This window comes from Hemicordylus capensis, chromosome 5 (genome assembly GCF_027244095.1).
Source record: "Hemicordylus capensis ecotype Gifberg chromosome 5, rHemCap1.1.pri, whole genome shotgun sequence".
Lineage (NCBI taxonomy): Eukaryota > Metazoa > Chordata > Lepidosauria > Squamata > Cordylidae > Hemicordylus > Hemicordylus capensis.
Genome location: NC_069661.1, coordinates 256,207,378 through 256,223,838, shown reverse-complemented (window position 1 = coordinate 256,223,838; position 16,461 = coordinate 256,207,378). Strand labels below are relative to the sequence as shown.

Here is a 16,461-nt window from a genome sequence, read left to right as displayed (position 1 = left end):
CTGGAAAGGTCTCTTCTCTCAGGAGACAGGCTGGTGATGGCCTTCTGCCTTTCCGGAGTGCTCAAAAAAGAGCAGTACACAACGTTTGTATGAAGTGCACAGATTCATTGCATTTCCTCCGTCAACAGAAGCAGTAGGCAGAGCATTGTACCAATCTTGATTTAAAGTTTGGTAGCACACACATGCGCCCCTGGCCAGATACGTTTTGGGGAATCTGCCCCACGGACTACTGGTTGCCTGTCCCTGCTGTATGGTCTTTAGTAAAGTGTTTGATTTAGTCTTTCCATATTTGTCCTTGCAACTAGCAAGATGGGTGATGGTAGCTTTTTACAAATGGAAAATGGAGGCTTGGAGAGAAGCGACTTGTCCAGGGCTGCCCAGGTGTCTGAAAAACAACTTGAACCTAGCTCACCTAGTCTCTCTCTGTCCACTGCTCCCAGTTAGCTGCCTGTTGGGATGGCAGTGGTGCTGCACTGTGCTTGATTGGTTGGGGATAGATCAGGCTTCCTGTGCGCAGGGGTGTCTGATATGCTGGGTGGGGCTTGTTCTGTGGACGTTTCAAGCCGAGGGGTTGGGATTGCCGCCAGTGAACTCTTTCTACAGTCAAGGCCTGGCCCTTTAATCAATGAAGGCTTTGCTTATGTTCTTTGCCCCCTCGGTCTCGACCATCTGCATGCAGAGTTCTGGCGTGCTTGCATCAGAATACCCCTGGTACACCGTAGCCTGGTGTCCTCATCCAGCCCTATGACGGGTGATGTGGTCTTTGCTTGGAAAGTACATAACAAAGTTGTTCACTACATCCTCATTCCTTTTCCTTTTCAAGGAGGTGCCAAAAGAGGGAGAAAAACCGCTGTGCAGGTGTTGGCTCCTTGAATTACCCTGCTTGGCAAGAGGTCTTGACCCTCTGGAGGACACAGAATTATCTTGCAGTTGCGTACACACACATGCGCACAGAGAGAGAGAGAGAGACCAAGACCACAAAGCCTGCCAACAAATGCCTTCATTGTTTCAGTTGCTCATTAGTAAACTTTGTACTAACGAGCCTCTGTTTAAGCATAATCGTGTGACGTTGAGAAATGGGAACGGGAGGAGGGGGAAAGATACCCAAGTTAAAAGGTGCCTAATTAGCCAGTTAATTATAGTAGGCAAGGAAATGTACTGGTTATATAAATAAGCTATTGTTATGCGTACACAAGCCAGGCCATGTTAGAAACCACGGCTAATGGTCCTGAGGTGAGGGGAACATTAGAAAGCGAAAAGCAAGGGTGGGGTGGGGGGGACAGGGGGTGGGGAGGAGAGGGGCAGCAAGGCTTTGTTAATCAAGCACAAGTAGCAATGCCTCATTAAACCTTGGGGTTCTCTCACTGCCAAATGGAGCCCGGGAAGAGAGGGCTCGAGCAAGCAGGCAAGAGGAAGGAAGCCTCTTTACCTCCCGCAACCTCCCTCCCCCCCCGCCTCTACCCCATCTTCCCTCCCCAAGCGAAAGAGTTGAAACCAGAGCAGACAGGATCACTGGTGCAGGGAGGTATAAAGGAATGGGCAGCGGCCTCTCTGGAGGGGGGGTGGCAGCAGTGGCGAGCAGCGGGCTCCAGGTGGTAGCAGCACAATGCCGAACCGAAAGAAGTACCAGGTGAACGGTGACTCAGAGATTAAAGCCCAGGTGAGGGAAGCCTTTCAGCCTTTTGGGGTAGTGGAGGGGACCGTCCTGGGTCTTTCCCCATTGTCTTCTGGAGGCCATTTGGCCACAAGGTCAAGTTCAGAAGCACAGAGTTAAGGTGTGGGAACAATCCTGCAGTTTCTGCTCTGCCTGCACTGCCACAATGTGCTGTGAGGAAAGATGGACAGACTCACTGCGGGAAGCGGGACCCAGGGGCGCTCTGCACACCCAAGTGCTGAGAGCACAACGTGGGACCTCTGCTGGTCCAGGGATGGTGTCTTCCTGAGATGGGGAAGATGTGGATGGCGGCTTAGCAATCATTGGAGTTTCCCTCACTTCAGATGTCCTCAGCTGTCAAAGGCTTACATGCCTTGTGTAAGCAGCACTTGCCTAATCCCAGCAGTCCTCCTTGCGGGGCTGTCCCATGTTGGGGGGGGGAGTGGGGCCCAGAGCAGATGTAAGGGTGTGTGGGGCCCCAGCCATGCCCCTCATGTTGAGGGGCATCGTCATTCCACCTCCTTTGCTGTGCTCTTTCCTCAGGCTCCCGGAGCCCAGCATGCAGTCTGTTCATGAGGTGGGAAGCTGGCGAGAGAGAGAGCAAGCCCTCCATCTAGTCGGCCGGCTGCAAGCCGAGCTGAGAGAGTTCAATAAAGGACGCTGCCCGGGCCAGCCTCTCCTCCCTCAGCCCCGTGCATGGGCCAGCCCCTCTTGTTCCAGACACGCAGCGCTGTCTTACCTTCCAGGCAAGCTGTGCAGAGGCATTAAGGCACAGCTCCACCGCGGTTGGCGAGGGAGGGCTCCCTTGCCAGGCGCTCCTGCTCTCCCCTTTAGCACTGGGATGTCAGGCAGAGCTGGGCATCGAGGAAGAGATGGGGAGGCAGGGCCAGACATGGGGGCTCTGGGTTGCACAGGGCTCGGGGCAGCTGCCCTGGTTTGCCCTACGAAAGGACGGCCCTGCCTACTTGAGCCGCCGTGCTGTCTGCGGTTGGGGTCCCTGGAATTGGTAACAGAAGAATCTGCTTGCTGGAGAGATGTTTATCTTTCAAGGGATTCTTGTTTCTTAGGGCAGGCTGGTCCCTGAGGTAATGGGTATCCCTGCTCATTCTGGTCTTGGATAGCAAGAGGAGATCTGGTGACTGGAACAGAGGCCCTTCGGCTGTACTCGACAAGGAATTGCTCTTCCTTCTCAGAGCAGGTTTCTCGTTGGGCGGCAGTCTTGAAGTCTTTGCCTTGGAGTCCCACCTGCCAAATAAAGATTCCAAAGCAGAATTCATTGTAGTCTGCATTTTCACGTGAGTGCGTTTCTACACCACCCCGTCACTAGGAAAATGAACCAGATGAGACTTTCAAGATTTGTGCAGATTTCAGAGTTCTAGCACGGCATCTGGCTTTTCCTGTTGCACACTTCCTGTCCTGCTTGAGGGTTTCAGTGGACAGAGCTCAAAATGCGCCTGCCTGAGCCTTTTCTGTTCCATGAACTCTGAGGTTGCTTTAAAAGCTCAACCTTCAGCCTGCTAAACTAAATGTGGGAGTGGAGTGCATTTGCTTTGCCCAGATGAACCGAAGGCTGTAACTCTGGTCTGTGCACATTTGTGTACAGACTGCACTCTTGTGTGATAAATTTGATGTCTAAGTATAACATATGACAAATATTTGTATACTGCTTTTCAACAAAAAGAAAATAAATCCCAAAATGGTTTACATAGAGTTAAAGTAAATAAATAGGCTCCCTGTCCCCAAAGGACTCACAGTCGAAAACATATGTAGGTGACAGTGGTAACAGTATGACGAACAATTAAGTCTAAATTCTGGTGGTTTCGTGAGATGTCTGGAAGTGCAAGAGATCCAAGGAAGGGCTGACATAGTATGAGCTTTCTGAACAAAGGTCCCAGGTGCAAACTGTGGTCCAACAGCAAGATTTCTGGCATCAGGCCTGGGAGAGACTGGGAGGAGCTGCTGCCAGTTTGAGCAGATAACTGCTCTTGGAGGACCAGGGCTCTGACTCGGAGTAGGGTGGCTTTACATTCGTAACTTCATTTCCGGTTGGGCATTGATTGTTAAAGGGAAAGTCATAAAGGCAAAGTGGGATTGAAGTGGGGAGTACTTGGTCCCTGGGTATATGAGCAGCTGCCGCTTGTATTTCTTAATCGTGGTCTACTTGGCATTTTGATCAAAAGTGGCTTCTCTTCTCAGCTGAAACAGAAACATGGCTGCCACCTCCTAAATCCTGCAGGCTCCTGCATTGTTGGGTTTTCTGTAATACAGAGAGAGCAACCTGTATGTTCTCATTGGTTGCTAAGAAGCCTCTTGAGTCAAGGTGCCTCCCCTCTTTTCTTCCTCCCTTGTCCAGAGTCTAACTTGGTGTCTGGGCAGGTCCCATGCAGCCTTGAGTAGCAAAGGAGGGCCCTTCACTATTCTATCAAGTAGCTTTACCATTTATCTTTATAAGGATCCTGTTCCAGATGTTACAACTGCGAAACACAGAGTTTTTCGGAGGTGACTTTTTGACACCCCAATTCCCTTGTCTTAGAGGACTTACATTGCTGGTTTGGGCCCTGAGAGGTCAGTCCAGGCAAACTTACATGTGATACCCTTTGACTGTTAACTACTGTGAGCCTTGGTCTGGTATAAGGCTGGGGGAAAAATTCAGGCAACTAAAATTATCTCTTGGTATTTAAACTTTGTTCTCTTGTATCTTGCTTTTTTAAGGAAAGGAAAAGATATTCCGGGTGTTGTACAATAACGAAAACTATAACACAAACAATACTACCACCCTAAACACAGGCAGATAAAAACCCAGTAGCAGATTATCAGTTAACATGTATGTAAATGGCAAGCACTGCACATTGGTCTGCTGAGCTGATCTTGTCCAAGTGAGAATTAACTGCCTCCCTGGATGGGTTTAAGCCGAGCTGACAAAGGGATGGCGAGTTGGTTCTTCTTGGGACTCTCGCTTTGCCTGTAGAGCCACTACCAAGTGTCGTCCTTATACTGGCACGTGGCAGGATTGTACCCAAGACCTGCTGGTCAACCAAAACACTTGGCATGGCAGCCTAAAGTTGGCCGCAAGGATATATTTTCACCTGTTGTAAGTAGAGCACAGTATGTCTTGTGCTCTGACGTCAAAGGTCAAGAGCGAGCTGCACAGACGCCGCACATGGCTGTTCTTTGGAGAAGAACGACTCTTGAGATTGGCAGGCCAAAGCCGTTTTAGATCCTCCATCCCAAGATGCTCATCTGATTAAGGTCAAGTCTGTGAGGAAGGACTGAGATGTTCTCCCAAGTATTCAGAGCAGTGTAAACTGAGTTTATACACCCATGTGCTTGTATGTACACTTGCTTAGCTTATATAGTTGAAGGGTGAGCCAGTGGAAGTGCCTGGGCCAGATCCTGTGCTCCTGAGAGGTTCGTCTAGTTGGCTAAATGGAATTCCAGTTCAGAGGCAGGATGCCTCCAAACACCAGCTGCAGAAGAGCAGCAGCAGAAGAAGGGGCATGCCTGCATCTCCTTGTGGGCTTCCTAGAGGCATCGGGGTGGGGTGGGGTGGGGTGGGGAGAAGGATAATTATGTTCTTAAGGTGATATCTGTGGCAGAACCTATTTGAAGGCTACATTGGGGATGAAGGCACTGTCCCACTCCCCTCTCCGTCTTCAAGTGGCTTCCCAGGAAATCCAGTTTTACTCTGGGCTGAGTATTTGAACCCTTGTAGAATTCGGGCTTCTGATAGGAGGCATAAGTGAGGCAGTATTAAAAGTGCTGGTGATACACAGCCAAGGAGGCATGATAGGTCCCGGACGCAGGAGCACCACCTTGTAAATGTTCGAGCCTCTTTCAGATAGTGCCTACAAACTTTCAGATGCGTCTGAACAGCAATGAGGACTAGAAGTTTGCTATTTTAGAGGCAAAATTAATGTGAAGGGTTCACAGGAGTACAATTTGTGCTCAAGGTAGAGGGCAACACACGTGTCCTCTACATCTGAGGATATTTTTAAAAGGCAGTGCACACTAGTCTTGTGGTAGCAAGCATGAATTGTCCCCTTTGCTTATCAGGGTCCACCCTGGTTTGCATTTGGGTGGGGACTATATGTGTAAGCACTCTAAGATATTCCCCTTAGGGGATGGGGCTACTCTGGGAAGAGCGCTTGCATGCAGAAGGTTCCAAGTTCTCTCCCTGGCTGCATCTCCAAGATAGAGCTGAGAGAGACTCCTGCCAGGAGAAGCCGTTGCCAGTCTGTGTAGACAATACTGAGCTAGATGGACCTGTGGTCTGACTCGGTAGAAGGCCGCTTCCTATGTTCCTATGAAGTATAAATATTACTTGCCATCCATCCAGTAGTCCCTCTAATTTTTTTTCATCTCTGTGCGAAATGAGTTTTGTTCTGGGTGACAGTATCAAGGTAGTGTGTGTGCACCTGCATTCAGAATGAGGCCTTCCTGATTCAACCTGAGTGGGATCTAAAATGAACTGAGTGGACATCCTAAAACTTGTGAGCGCGCACATGTGCGCACACCTTAGAGAGAACAGTGCATTTATCTTGCACTGTAACTGCAAATAATAACTTAAATTTGACACCGTTCCCAGTTATCCGCTTTTGCTTTAAACTAAGGAATGCTGCTGAGTCATTTTTTCTTGCAGAATGGTTGGAGACTCTGCCTCCTGGTGGTGATGGAAATAAGTCGCTTTTACATAGCCTTTTTGAGAATTATGGCTGGATTGGTCCCATTTGAATGAAATACATGAAAACAGGAGCAAGTGACAGATTTCAGGGGGCACATTTCTGTTCACAAAAAAGCAAGCAAGCTCTTGAACCTCAGACTGAAATTGCTTTTTTAAAAAGTGTGCCCCCTGAAATCTTTCACTTGCTTCTGTTTTCATGTATGTTATTCAAGTGGGACCAATCCAGCCACAATTCTCAAAAAGGCTGTGTAAAAGCAACTTATTTCCATCACCACCAGGAGGTTGTTACCTCAGACACCTAATGGCACAGCAGGAAAATGCCTGACTAACAAGCAGAAGGTTGCCAGTTTGAATCCCTACTGAAACTATATTGGGCAGCAGCGATATAGAAAGATGCTGAAAGGCATCATCTCATACTGTGTGGGAGGAGGCAATGGTAAATCTCTCCTGTATTCTACCAAAAGAAAACCACAGGGCTCTGTGGGCGCCAGGAGTTGAAATCAACTTGACGGCACTCCTTACCTAATATTACCTCCTGAAGATCAAGTAGCCAAGCCAACAAATGTGTTAAAGGAGGTTTCTACTGAAGAAACTGCAACCTGGTCTAATTACCAATATAGACACTTATTCCTTGACACCAGTAGAGAGTCTAGAATTGCTTCATGGTTGCCCTTTCATTTTCCTTCATTTTGCTAAATCTGGGCTGCTTTCTTTACAGATCCAGTTTGCTGACCAAAAGCAAGAATTCAACAAACGACCCACAAAGATTGGTCGCCGTTCACTGTCCCGATCCATCTCTCAGTCATCCACAGATAGTTACAGCTCTGGTATGTACTGTTGCTCCCCGCTTTCTCTCAGTTCTTTAGTAGGTTTTTACATCTTTTGTCTCCAGCAGTAGTTCACATTTCTAGGGAAATCAGATTTTTCTAATTCTTCCTCTAAGATTTGCACCTATGAGCTTGAAGATGGGTTTGGGAACATACTAGTTTTCTGAGACCATTTATAGTTGGCATTGGGAAATGGAAGCAAATGAATGGCCACCCAACTGGCAGCTTGTAGACAGCTCCAGCCCCTGATTGCCCTCCCAAATAATAGCCAAGGTATAGTAAAATGTTTACCATGCATGCACGAGTGCCACGTGCATGCTGATGGCACACGGGGCTTTGGGGGATGTGTGCCACCCCAGTAGGAAGCTGGAAGGGGCGGGAAAAGGGAACTTTTTCTTAAAGTTTCCTTTCAAATTTCCCTAAAAGTGTTCCAACTGTGGTTCAGGCACATCCCTGGTTTTGCACTTATTTATATATATTTATGTGGTTTAAAACAAGATAGATGGCTTCATTGCATTTAACTCTTGTGTACATTCAGGAAAGGTGAAAAAGCACCACTTTGCCTCTTGAAGGGGCCTTTTAGGAAGTGCATTTAGTTGTTGGTCCTGCAGAAGGTGACCATCTCCCATGCCTGTATGTACCTGTCAATTTACTTGGACAGTAAATAATAAACATGATGTACTTTGGGAGTTTTGTTTCCCAAACATAAGTAAAAACTTAGAATGTTTTAAAATAACCACTCAATTTAGGGCAATGGGTAGGTTTCTGGGGAAACCACATCATTTCCAAACACCTGGATGCCATATCGTCATGTGAAAAGCAGGTTAATTTTTAAAAAATGTCTAGATCTCCAGTCCCAAGGATATCTTGGCTGCTGTAAATAAATTCCAGGTCAGAGAGCCATGTGTGTGATCTATTTGATCTTGACAGTTCCAGTATAACAACTCTGGCTTGACTGAAATGAGTTTTACTCCAGTAATCCTTTGAACAATAACCATTATTTTTTCCAGTATGGGACAATCTTAGCACAAGTCCACCAAATATGTAGAAAATTGATGTTATTACATCTCCACCTGCTAGAATTGGACCCTGTGGAGTATAAAGCAAAAAGAAGACTGGGATGGGGGGTTGGTCTCTAATGGAGGAGACTCGCCGTACCTCTATAAAGCAGTTGGTTATACTTCAATCTGTGCTAATTTACAAGGAAATTAATTCAAGATACTTCTTCCATGCATGGGTGCCTGCTAGGCAACATATCTTTCTATTCTAGATAATACAATCTGGCAGTATAAAGTAGCCCTGTGTTTGTATGAATTCAGTAGCTGCACTTCCTGGAGCTGTCGTTCAGATTTTTTAAAAAAACCCAATGAAATATCATGCTGCATGAACTAGTCACATTTTAAGGGATGGAGGGAAACTCTGCATTATGTAAAATAAGCTTTCCATGTTGCTTGTGAAACACAACACCCAAATATTGCAATTAATGAATCATGCATGTACTGCATTTGCTGCCCCAAGATGTAGCAATGGGCACTGTCTCAGACAGCCTTAAAAGAGGAGTCGTCTGTCAGGGGACAGTAGCCATGATGGCTAAATGGGAACCCCAACGTATACCACTGAACGGCTGTTGCAGGAGGCACAACATCAAAGGGGGCTCTTGCCTTCAAGCCCAGCATGTGTGCTTCCTGGGTTCATTTGACTGGCCACTGTGAGAGGAGAATGATGGTCTAGATGGACATCTGATCCAGCAGGGCTGCTCTTACGGTCTTAACTGGAATGAGTTGTGTCAAGTTTAGTGTGTGCACTGTCGGTTTCCTTGCAGAATGGCGAACACATGCGTGCAAGGACTGGGTTGGTTTGAATAAGAATATAACTAGGATGGAAACAACGTGCAACTTGGGAACTATGGGGAGAAGCTAGGTGATATCTGCAGTTCTTAAAGGCCCTCAGCCTGTTTTTGCTGTATGGCTGCCGTGTTGGAAACCAAAGTGTCTGACAAGGACAACTGGTATGGTGCTTGATTCCATCCTTTCTTTAGAACCTAAGGTCACAATGACCACTTATGACTCACGTCTAGTCCCTGAACAAGACTTTGACTGATCAGTCACAAGGAGATCTAGGAAGATCTCTCTGAGATATGCTCACATGCACAGGTGGCTTTCCTCTGCTGAGAAGAAGGGTTCTGGGCAGATGCAATGAGCATACCAAGGGTCTTCTCGATTGATTCCGACACTGGAAGTAGAATCACTGAGCTGTCTCAGATTTCAACCTGGTCACAACCAGACCTTCGTCCATCGAGGCTTCGGGGTAAGCAGGTGGAACAAGCAGATCAGAAGTGGCAGAGCTCCTCAGGAAGACCTCACTGGGAGGAGAGGCAGCAGTAGTGAGGGCTGTGCATTGAGGGTGTGTAACTTAAGAGACGCATTTTTTGTTCCATACTTCTGCCAGAAGAGCACCCAAGCAGCTTCTGAATACTAAAAACACAAGAACAATAATACAAAAGTCAAAATAGCAGCTTTACTTGAAAATTAAAAGAAAATCATGCCACAGATTGCCTCCTCTTGTGAAATAGCTCATTACAACACCCCTAAATCAAAAGCTTGTTGAGACAAATTCTTCAAAGAATTCTACCAACAAAAAGGGGTGGGGTGAGGTTCTCCATGGGGCAGGTAGCATTTCACTGTCTGGTGAGCATCATGGATGCCAGTCCTGTTGATCATCTTCTAACTCTTACTCCTGTCTGCTCCTGTGTGGTGGTCAAGAACTTGCTCAGCTTTGCAGAGCAGCAGGCGAAATTTACTGGTCCACTTACCTGCACATAGCTGTGTGCCATAGGATTGACAGCTTGAGGACTGGGTCTCCTAAGCTAAGCGAGGTCTTGGAATGGGTAGGCAAGGCTAGATTGTTGGTGTGAGACTGCAGTTTCATAGCCGAGGGGGTATTCCTGAGCCAAGTGCCGGCTTCGATCTGTAAAGCAACTTTGGACAACAAATATCCCGCCTTCATCCCAATGGGAATGGAGACAGAGTGCTCTTGGCTCCTCTAGCTTTTTTGTCTGCTGTTCTTGTTAAGGCTCCTGGCAGGCTGTGTTTTTGACTGAAATTGGGAAGAGTCAGAAAGTAGGGCTGGTGAATCTCAGTGAGGGCCCCTTTGCCTTTTTCTCCCACAATCTGAGCACTGCCTTAAAATATCCTGTTCTGTGGTCACTTTTCAGATTGACTGTGCTTTTAAAATCCCACTGGTGATGTGTAGCACTTTGCCACTGGTGCCCATGTGTCACCCCCCGCTCAGCTGTTTTGCCTTCCATGCAACTTGTCCTTAGATGATCTCTGGAAGTACAGCTGTGGAAGGATCCCGTCTTGAGCTGCAGGGCTGTGACACTTGCAGACTGTATGGGTGATCTGTCCTTTTATATGCACCTAGAGGAGTCATCCTGTGGGTGTTGGAAGGCAGAGAGGTATGACTGAGCTGAGAATCTGATTAGCTGCCATTTCCAGTTGGCCCAGTAGATGTTGTCCTATTTGACTATGCAGCTTATCTCAAGACTGGGACGGGGTGCCTGCTGACTGCTTCCAAGAATAAAAGAGATTTTTGTCGAGAGCTAAGCTCAGCAATATCTCATATCCCCCACCTTGCCCCATAAAGCACGAGAATCCAGTGGCTGTCTGGGTTATTGTGATGAGTGTCTCATTGTACCTCCACCTGTCCCTTCTTTCTCCAGCTGCCTCCTACACAGACAGCTCCGACGATGAGACCTCTCCCCGGGACAAGCAGCAAAAGAACTCAAAAGGCAGCAGTGACTTCTGTGTGAAAAACATCAAGCAGGCTGAGTTTGGGCGCCGGGAAATTGAAATTGCTGAACAAGGTAAGGAAGAGATGCCAGCCTGTGTGCTTGGATGTGGGAAGAGTGCTTGGCCTTGCAGGCATCATCTGTAATCCTTTCTGACATGGCTGATGGGCAGTGGACAGATGTTGAGAAGGAGAGAAGGGAGTATTGATGGTGGACTCTTGTGGTATGCCTGCCCCTGAGCCCCTTGATGCACCCTGACAAAAGCGAAGGAGATGCCACCTTGCTGAAGAATCACCACTGGAGGAAATGGCTTTAGGGATCCCTGCCCCCCCGCCAGCAACATGCCTGTTCGATTATAGAACAGGTCAGTTATCTTTGAACATGAAGTGCAATCGAATGTAAAAGAAATTACAGCTCACAGCCGTTATATTAAACACTGAAGGCATTTGGCTGCTTAATGAACACTTATATAGCAATTCTTGGACTAGTGCAGCAAATTACGAAGCAAACATAGGGTTCCCAATGGGGGAGCAGAGAAATTAGTAAGTGAGAGGGGGTTCTTAGCACTTTCCCCCACTTGCTGATTCCTTTCTTCCATCTTTGCCCCCATTTCCCCCCACCAGTCTCAAACTGGAAATAAGTGCACCTCAGGAAAATCAGTTGGGATGAGGAATGAGGTGTTTTGGGGAAAGAATCATAGGGACATGCATTTGCCAGGGTAATAAATAGTTTTGCCTTGAAACCATGTTTGCAAAATTGAAGATTCTCGAAGTCACTTCCGAATTCCGAATTCACAATTGTTGTATGCCTTGGCAGGGATCTCCAGATAATTTCCTTTTCTCACTGTGGCCTTTGAATACTTCCCCTCCAAACACTATCTTTACACAAGAGAAGGGCCACATTACCTTTTCTTATAAAACCGATAGGGAAATGAAGAGCATTCAGTAGTTCTCTGATCCACTACGCTCCAGCCTCCTAGTTAATCCCTTGATCTTGCTATCAAATAGCTTGTACTGTTCTGGGTCTGGAGACCCACTTGGTATTACAAAATTAAACTTTTAAACAAAATTAACAGTCTTTTACAGTCTTAATTTTCCACTTCTGCTCACGGTGCAAATGAAAAACCAACGGCATAATGCATGGGTCCCAGTGAACTGCCGCCTTTCCCTGTCCTCGCTCCTTGTCCTTCCTTGTCTACAGTGAGGTGGACCTGGCTTGGACTGTGGAGGTTTCTTAAAGTGTCATAGAAGTGCCTGAGGACGTGGTAGAATCTCCTTCCTTGGAGATTCTGTTGGGGAAGCATCTCTTGGGCAGCCTTTAGGTAACAGCTGCCCTGTTTTAGGGCAGACAGTTGGAAGACGGTGTAGCCTTCAACCCTGGACTTCCACAGTTCCCATACCTAGTTATCAATGTAACTTTGGGGTGGGGGTGAAAATCCTTGAATATTTCCTGATACTTTAGGCTCCTGTCTCTGGGGATTATCTCCCCAAAAGTTACATGGATACCAGATTCTGGCAAAAGTTGACCATATATCCAGGTCTTCCTTTTGGACCCTAAACATGATGTTGGACAAGCTCCCCTGTCCCCTGCTTTGTCAAGCCCCCAAATCACATGCTCATCAGTGATTTCCTTTTTCTTCCTTCCTAGAAATGCCTGCGCTCATGGCTTTGAGGAAACGAGCTCAGGGAGAAAAGCCATTGGCTGGAGCCAAAATCGTGGGCTGTACGCACATCACAGCCCAGACCGCTGTAAGCCTGCCCGCCTTCTTTCTAAAGCTTGCAGCCAGTGTGTGTGCTCCGCTTAGCACCACCTCTTGCTGAAATATATGATGCCCCACTCTTTGGCACTGGCAAGAAAAATAGGCAGCTGATGAGGAATCAGGCACTTATCTGGGGAATCTCCTGATTTCTCCTGATTATTCTGTGGATCTTCTGAATCCAAGGGCCAACTAGGCCAGTTTCCACTTAGGAAAAAACATGTCAGGAAACTGGCATCTCTCCAGCAGCTGCGTGTGAAGGCTCACTTGATAGCGGGCGTATGGGGAGAGCAAAGCTGCAGAGTTTCCCACCCTGCCTCCATTGCACCATCTTCAGGGGCTGGTACTTGTTGTCTCAATGGTGGCTCGGGGCTTTCCAGACAGCTTCAGCCAAGTTTCAGTTTTTTCAGCCTCTGGCACAGTAGCAGCTCATCCTAACGAGCCAGGCTGGGCGGGGGTGGAGAGGCAAAGGAGGCACAGCTGCCTTTGCTTTCCGGCAGCAGCTGGGGTGGCTCCCCCCCCCCCCCTCTCTCTCTCTCTCACGGTCATGTTGTAACTTATTCTTTAGGTTCATGGCAGTTAGCAGCTATGCAAGACGTACTAACAAATACTTTAAAATCATAGAATTGAACCAAACACACATCTCAAAATGGGTTCAGAGAGTTTTAGCAGAGATTCAGAATTGGAACACACAAAGTGGTAACCAGCTCAACTTGAGTGGTTGGTAAACAGGTACTTAGCTTTCCATTATCAGATTCCTCATTGTCCTCCTTTCATCCAAGCTTGTAGTGGTTGTGCTCTCTGCTTAAAATATGCCCAAGGATGTGTGCATGTTTGGTGCTAGAAGAGAAGAAAAACAGGCCAATGTGAATATTACCGTAGCAGATCACTGGGCATAAGATCTCGTTGGTGGAGATTGGGCTGCCCCAGCACTTCTGCCCCGCTCATGTTGACTCCTCTTTGGTGTAGGTTCTCATGGAAACCCTCGGTGCCTTGGGTGCTCAGTGCCGATGGGCTGCCTGCAACATCTACTCAACCCTCAACGAAGTGGCGGCTGCCCTGGCTGAAAGTGGTAAGTTGCTAGCTGCTGTCGGAGTTCTAGCCCGAGATCTTAGAGATGTTCAAGGCATGGCTGCAAGTGAATGAGAAGGAAATGTTCAGAAGCGTTCCGGATGGCCGTGTTAGGTCTCAGCCTGGAGGGGCAGGTACAACTTGGGTTCCCAAAAATAAAAGTGGTGCAGCCAGAGAACCTCTCTGTATCTGAACCTCACCAGTATCTTGGTCACAGGGATTTTGCTGCTGTCGATCCTGGGAGCCAGCTGCTCTTGACACTGCCAGCCTGTGTGTTTGATGTTAGGGCTGAAGGAACGCTGGCTTGCAAGCGTTGGCCTCCTGACTCATACAAGGAACAGCAGGAGGGCATGACACAGGCACCAGTGAGGCCTCGCTGCTCACCAATGGCGTGGGTCTGTTGCGGGGACCTTGTGGTATGTGTCTGAGCCAGAAAGATGTCTTTTTCCGCATGACCTTGTCCCTTCCTTTCTCCCTCCCTCCCTCCCTTAACTGTAGCAGACACTGGATGTTGGGTAGCAGTGGTTTGTGCCCCTATAAAATATGCCCTGCAAAAGAGGGGCTGCAAAAGAATTCACCCCCCTTCCCCCCCGGTAAGATTGGCAGGTGACACCGGGGAGTTGTCCCTTTTGCTTCTGCACATTGCGGCTTGGCAGTCACTATTTGTTCTGCAGATCAGACGGTGCTCTTGCTCTCATAGCACACTTTTAGATCGGTCTTGCAGAGGATGATGGTGGGCAGCTGAACTGGACTTTCTGGCAAGGGGTGGGACTAGGTGGCCTTCTAGTCTCTCCTTCCAGCTCAGAATGCCACTCTCTAACGACCGTGCCATGCTCACAGTCTGGCCGCGTTATTGGAACTGCTCCCCCACAGTCAGGTCTTGTGCTCTCTGTGAATGACTGTAAGAGACGACACACAGGTCATCTAACCCATGTGGCTCCTTCCGACAGAGGTTATCGGAGCAACAAAGGACTGCACCATTGGGAAGCGCTTTTTCTGCCCTTCCAGTACTGCACAAGCCAGATCTCTTAGTGGTCAGGCACATGGGGAGAGGGAGACATTTTCCAGTTCAATGTGCTTGTCTGTATGTGGAGGGCTCTAATCCGCTTTAGTGAGTCACACTCTGAAACTCTGGTGGGATGATAGTTGGTTCTGACTGAGGCAGAATACAGAGGCTGAGCGTTTCAAGATGGAGTGTTTGGAATGTGATTGCCACATGTTTTTCCCTTTTTATGGAGAGTTCACACAGTGCAGTCATCCATTGACTGGCAAACTGTACTGAAAGCAGCATATTTAGGAATGCAGAAAAACAAACTTATTTTAAGATGAGGCAGCTACATTCTCTCTCCAACGTGTCTGCTCAACATTGACCCCCCCAAGCTGTTTTTGGACACAACTCCCGTAATCCCCAGCCACAGTGGCCAGTAGCCAGGGATTATGGGAGTTGTAGACTAACATCTGCACAAGGGCCAAAGTTGGGCAGCCCAGGTGTAAACGAATCACAGTGCAGCTATCCTATGGCTTTGGTGCAGGTAGTTCTGGAGAATGCTCTCTGTATTTATGGCCTGTCCTTCCCCATTAGCAACAAGAAATGCTCGTTTTAACCCTTCCTTTTCTAAAGGGTATTGCCTTACCCCCATTTACAGCCATGAGGGTGGGGGAATCAAGGTGGGATTGTGGTGAGAGAGAAGGAGGGAATGCTTAGCCTCTTACAAGCATGGTTCTGACAAAAATCACCCCCACACATGCACATTTGGGGCTGCATGCCCAGCTGCTTGTTGTGTGGGAGCAGAATTGCTGTGCTGCTTGAAATGGAACAGCAGTGATTGACTGCTGCTGGAATGCCCGAGCCTGGAGGCGGCCCTTCTTATTCTCTTGTGCCTGCACGATCCCGCGCTGTGATCTGCTTGCTGCCACCTGCGGTACTCACTCTCCACTTTCCTCTCACAGGATTCCCTGTCTTTGCCTGGAAGGGAGAATCTGAGGATGACTTCTGGTGGTGTATTGATCGCTGTGTCAATGTTGAAGGGTGGCAGCCCAACATGGTGAGTCCTGGAGCTGCCCTGCAGTGCTGATAAAAGCCAGCTGTCTCTTGGGCAGTTGCTGTTCTGCTGGTGCAGTGTCGTGGCTAAGAGACTGAGCTGCAAATCTGGCCTTTCCTGGTTCGAATCTCTCACCTGTGGCACGCGCTCACTCGCTGGCCATAGGCGCACACTGCTTCTGCTCAGTCTCCTTTCCCCAGTGGCAAGATGGAAATAAGAATATTTCAGCGTCATGTCATGATAATCCATGTGAAGTGCTTTGCCCACTCAAAAGTGTTATACAGATGCTGAGGGTTCTTATTTCAGGGAAGTGCAGCTTCTCCAGTGCCCCCTGTCGTCTTGGAATTGATCATGAGCCAAAAAAGGCCGCCCTTTAGGTGGCTACCTCTGGCAGCCTGATCCTCTGTCCTACACTTTTCTCATATCCACTGAGTGTGACCCCTTGAAACTACCACTGGTTTGTGGTGTGATGGCTGGAGTTGAAGCATTTCAGGGAAGCTTTACTACTGTACCTTTTTGTTTGAACTGAAAGAGCTGAAAATGAGATGCTGAGTGTCTGCAGAAGCAGCACGTGAAATGATCAGGTGCTGGGTGAAAGCTGGGAGCAGAGGTGGTCGCTGTGTCCGTCCTGCTGCAGGAA

The 16,461-nt window shown here is 48.0% G+C and overlaps 1 protein-coding gene across 3 annotated transcripts in view; it reads left to right on the top strand.

Annotated features, from left to right (window-relative positions):
* The window catches only part of AHCYL2 (adenosylhomocysteinase like 2), a 136,271-nt gene that overhangs the window by 81,517 nt on the left and 38,293 nt on the right, over positions 1 to 16,461 (top strand). For 2 of the 3 annotated variants that reach the window (XM_053253361.1, XM_053253362.1), the window contains exons 2-6: positions 7,054 to 7,162; positions 10,884 to 11,027; positions 12,600 to 12,700; positions 13,678 to 13,780; positions 15,730 to 15,824. In XM_053253361.1, the coding sequence (XP_053109336.1) occupies positions 7,054 to 7,162; positions 10,884 to 11,027; positions 12,600 to 12,700; positions 13,678 to 13,780; positions 15,730 to 15,824 (552 nt within the window). Of the gene's footprint in view, positions 1 to 7,053; positions 7,163 to 9,285; positions 9,470 to 10,883; positions 11,028 to 12,599; positions 12,701 to 13,677; positions 13,781 to 15,729; positions 15,825 to 16,461 lie in introns of those variants that run through there. The other variant, XM_053253363.1, reaches the window with a different exon arrangement.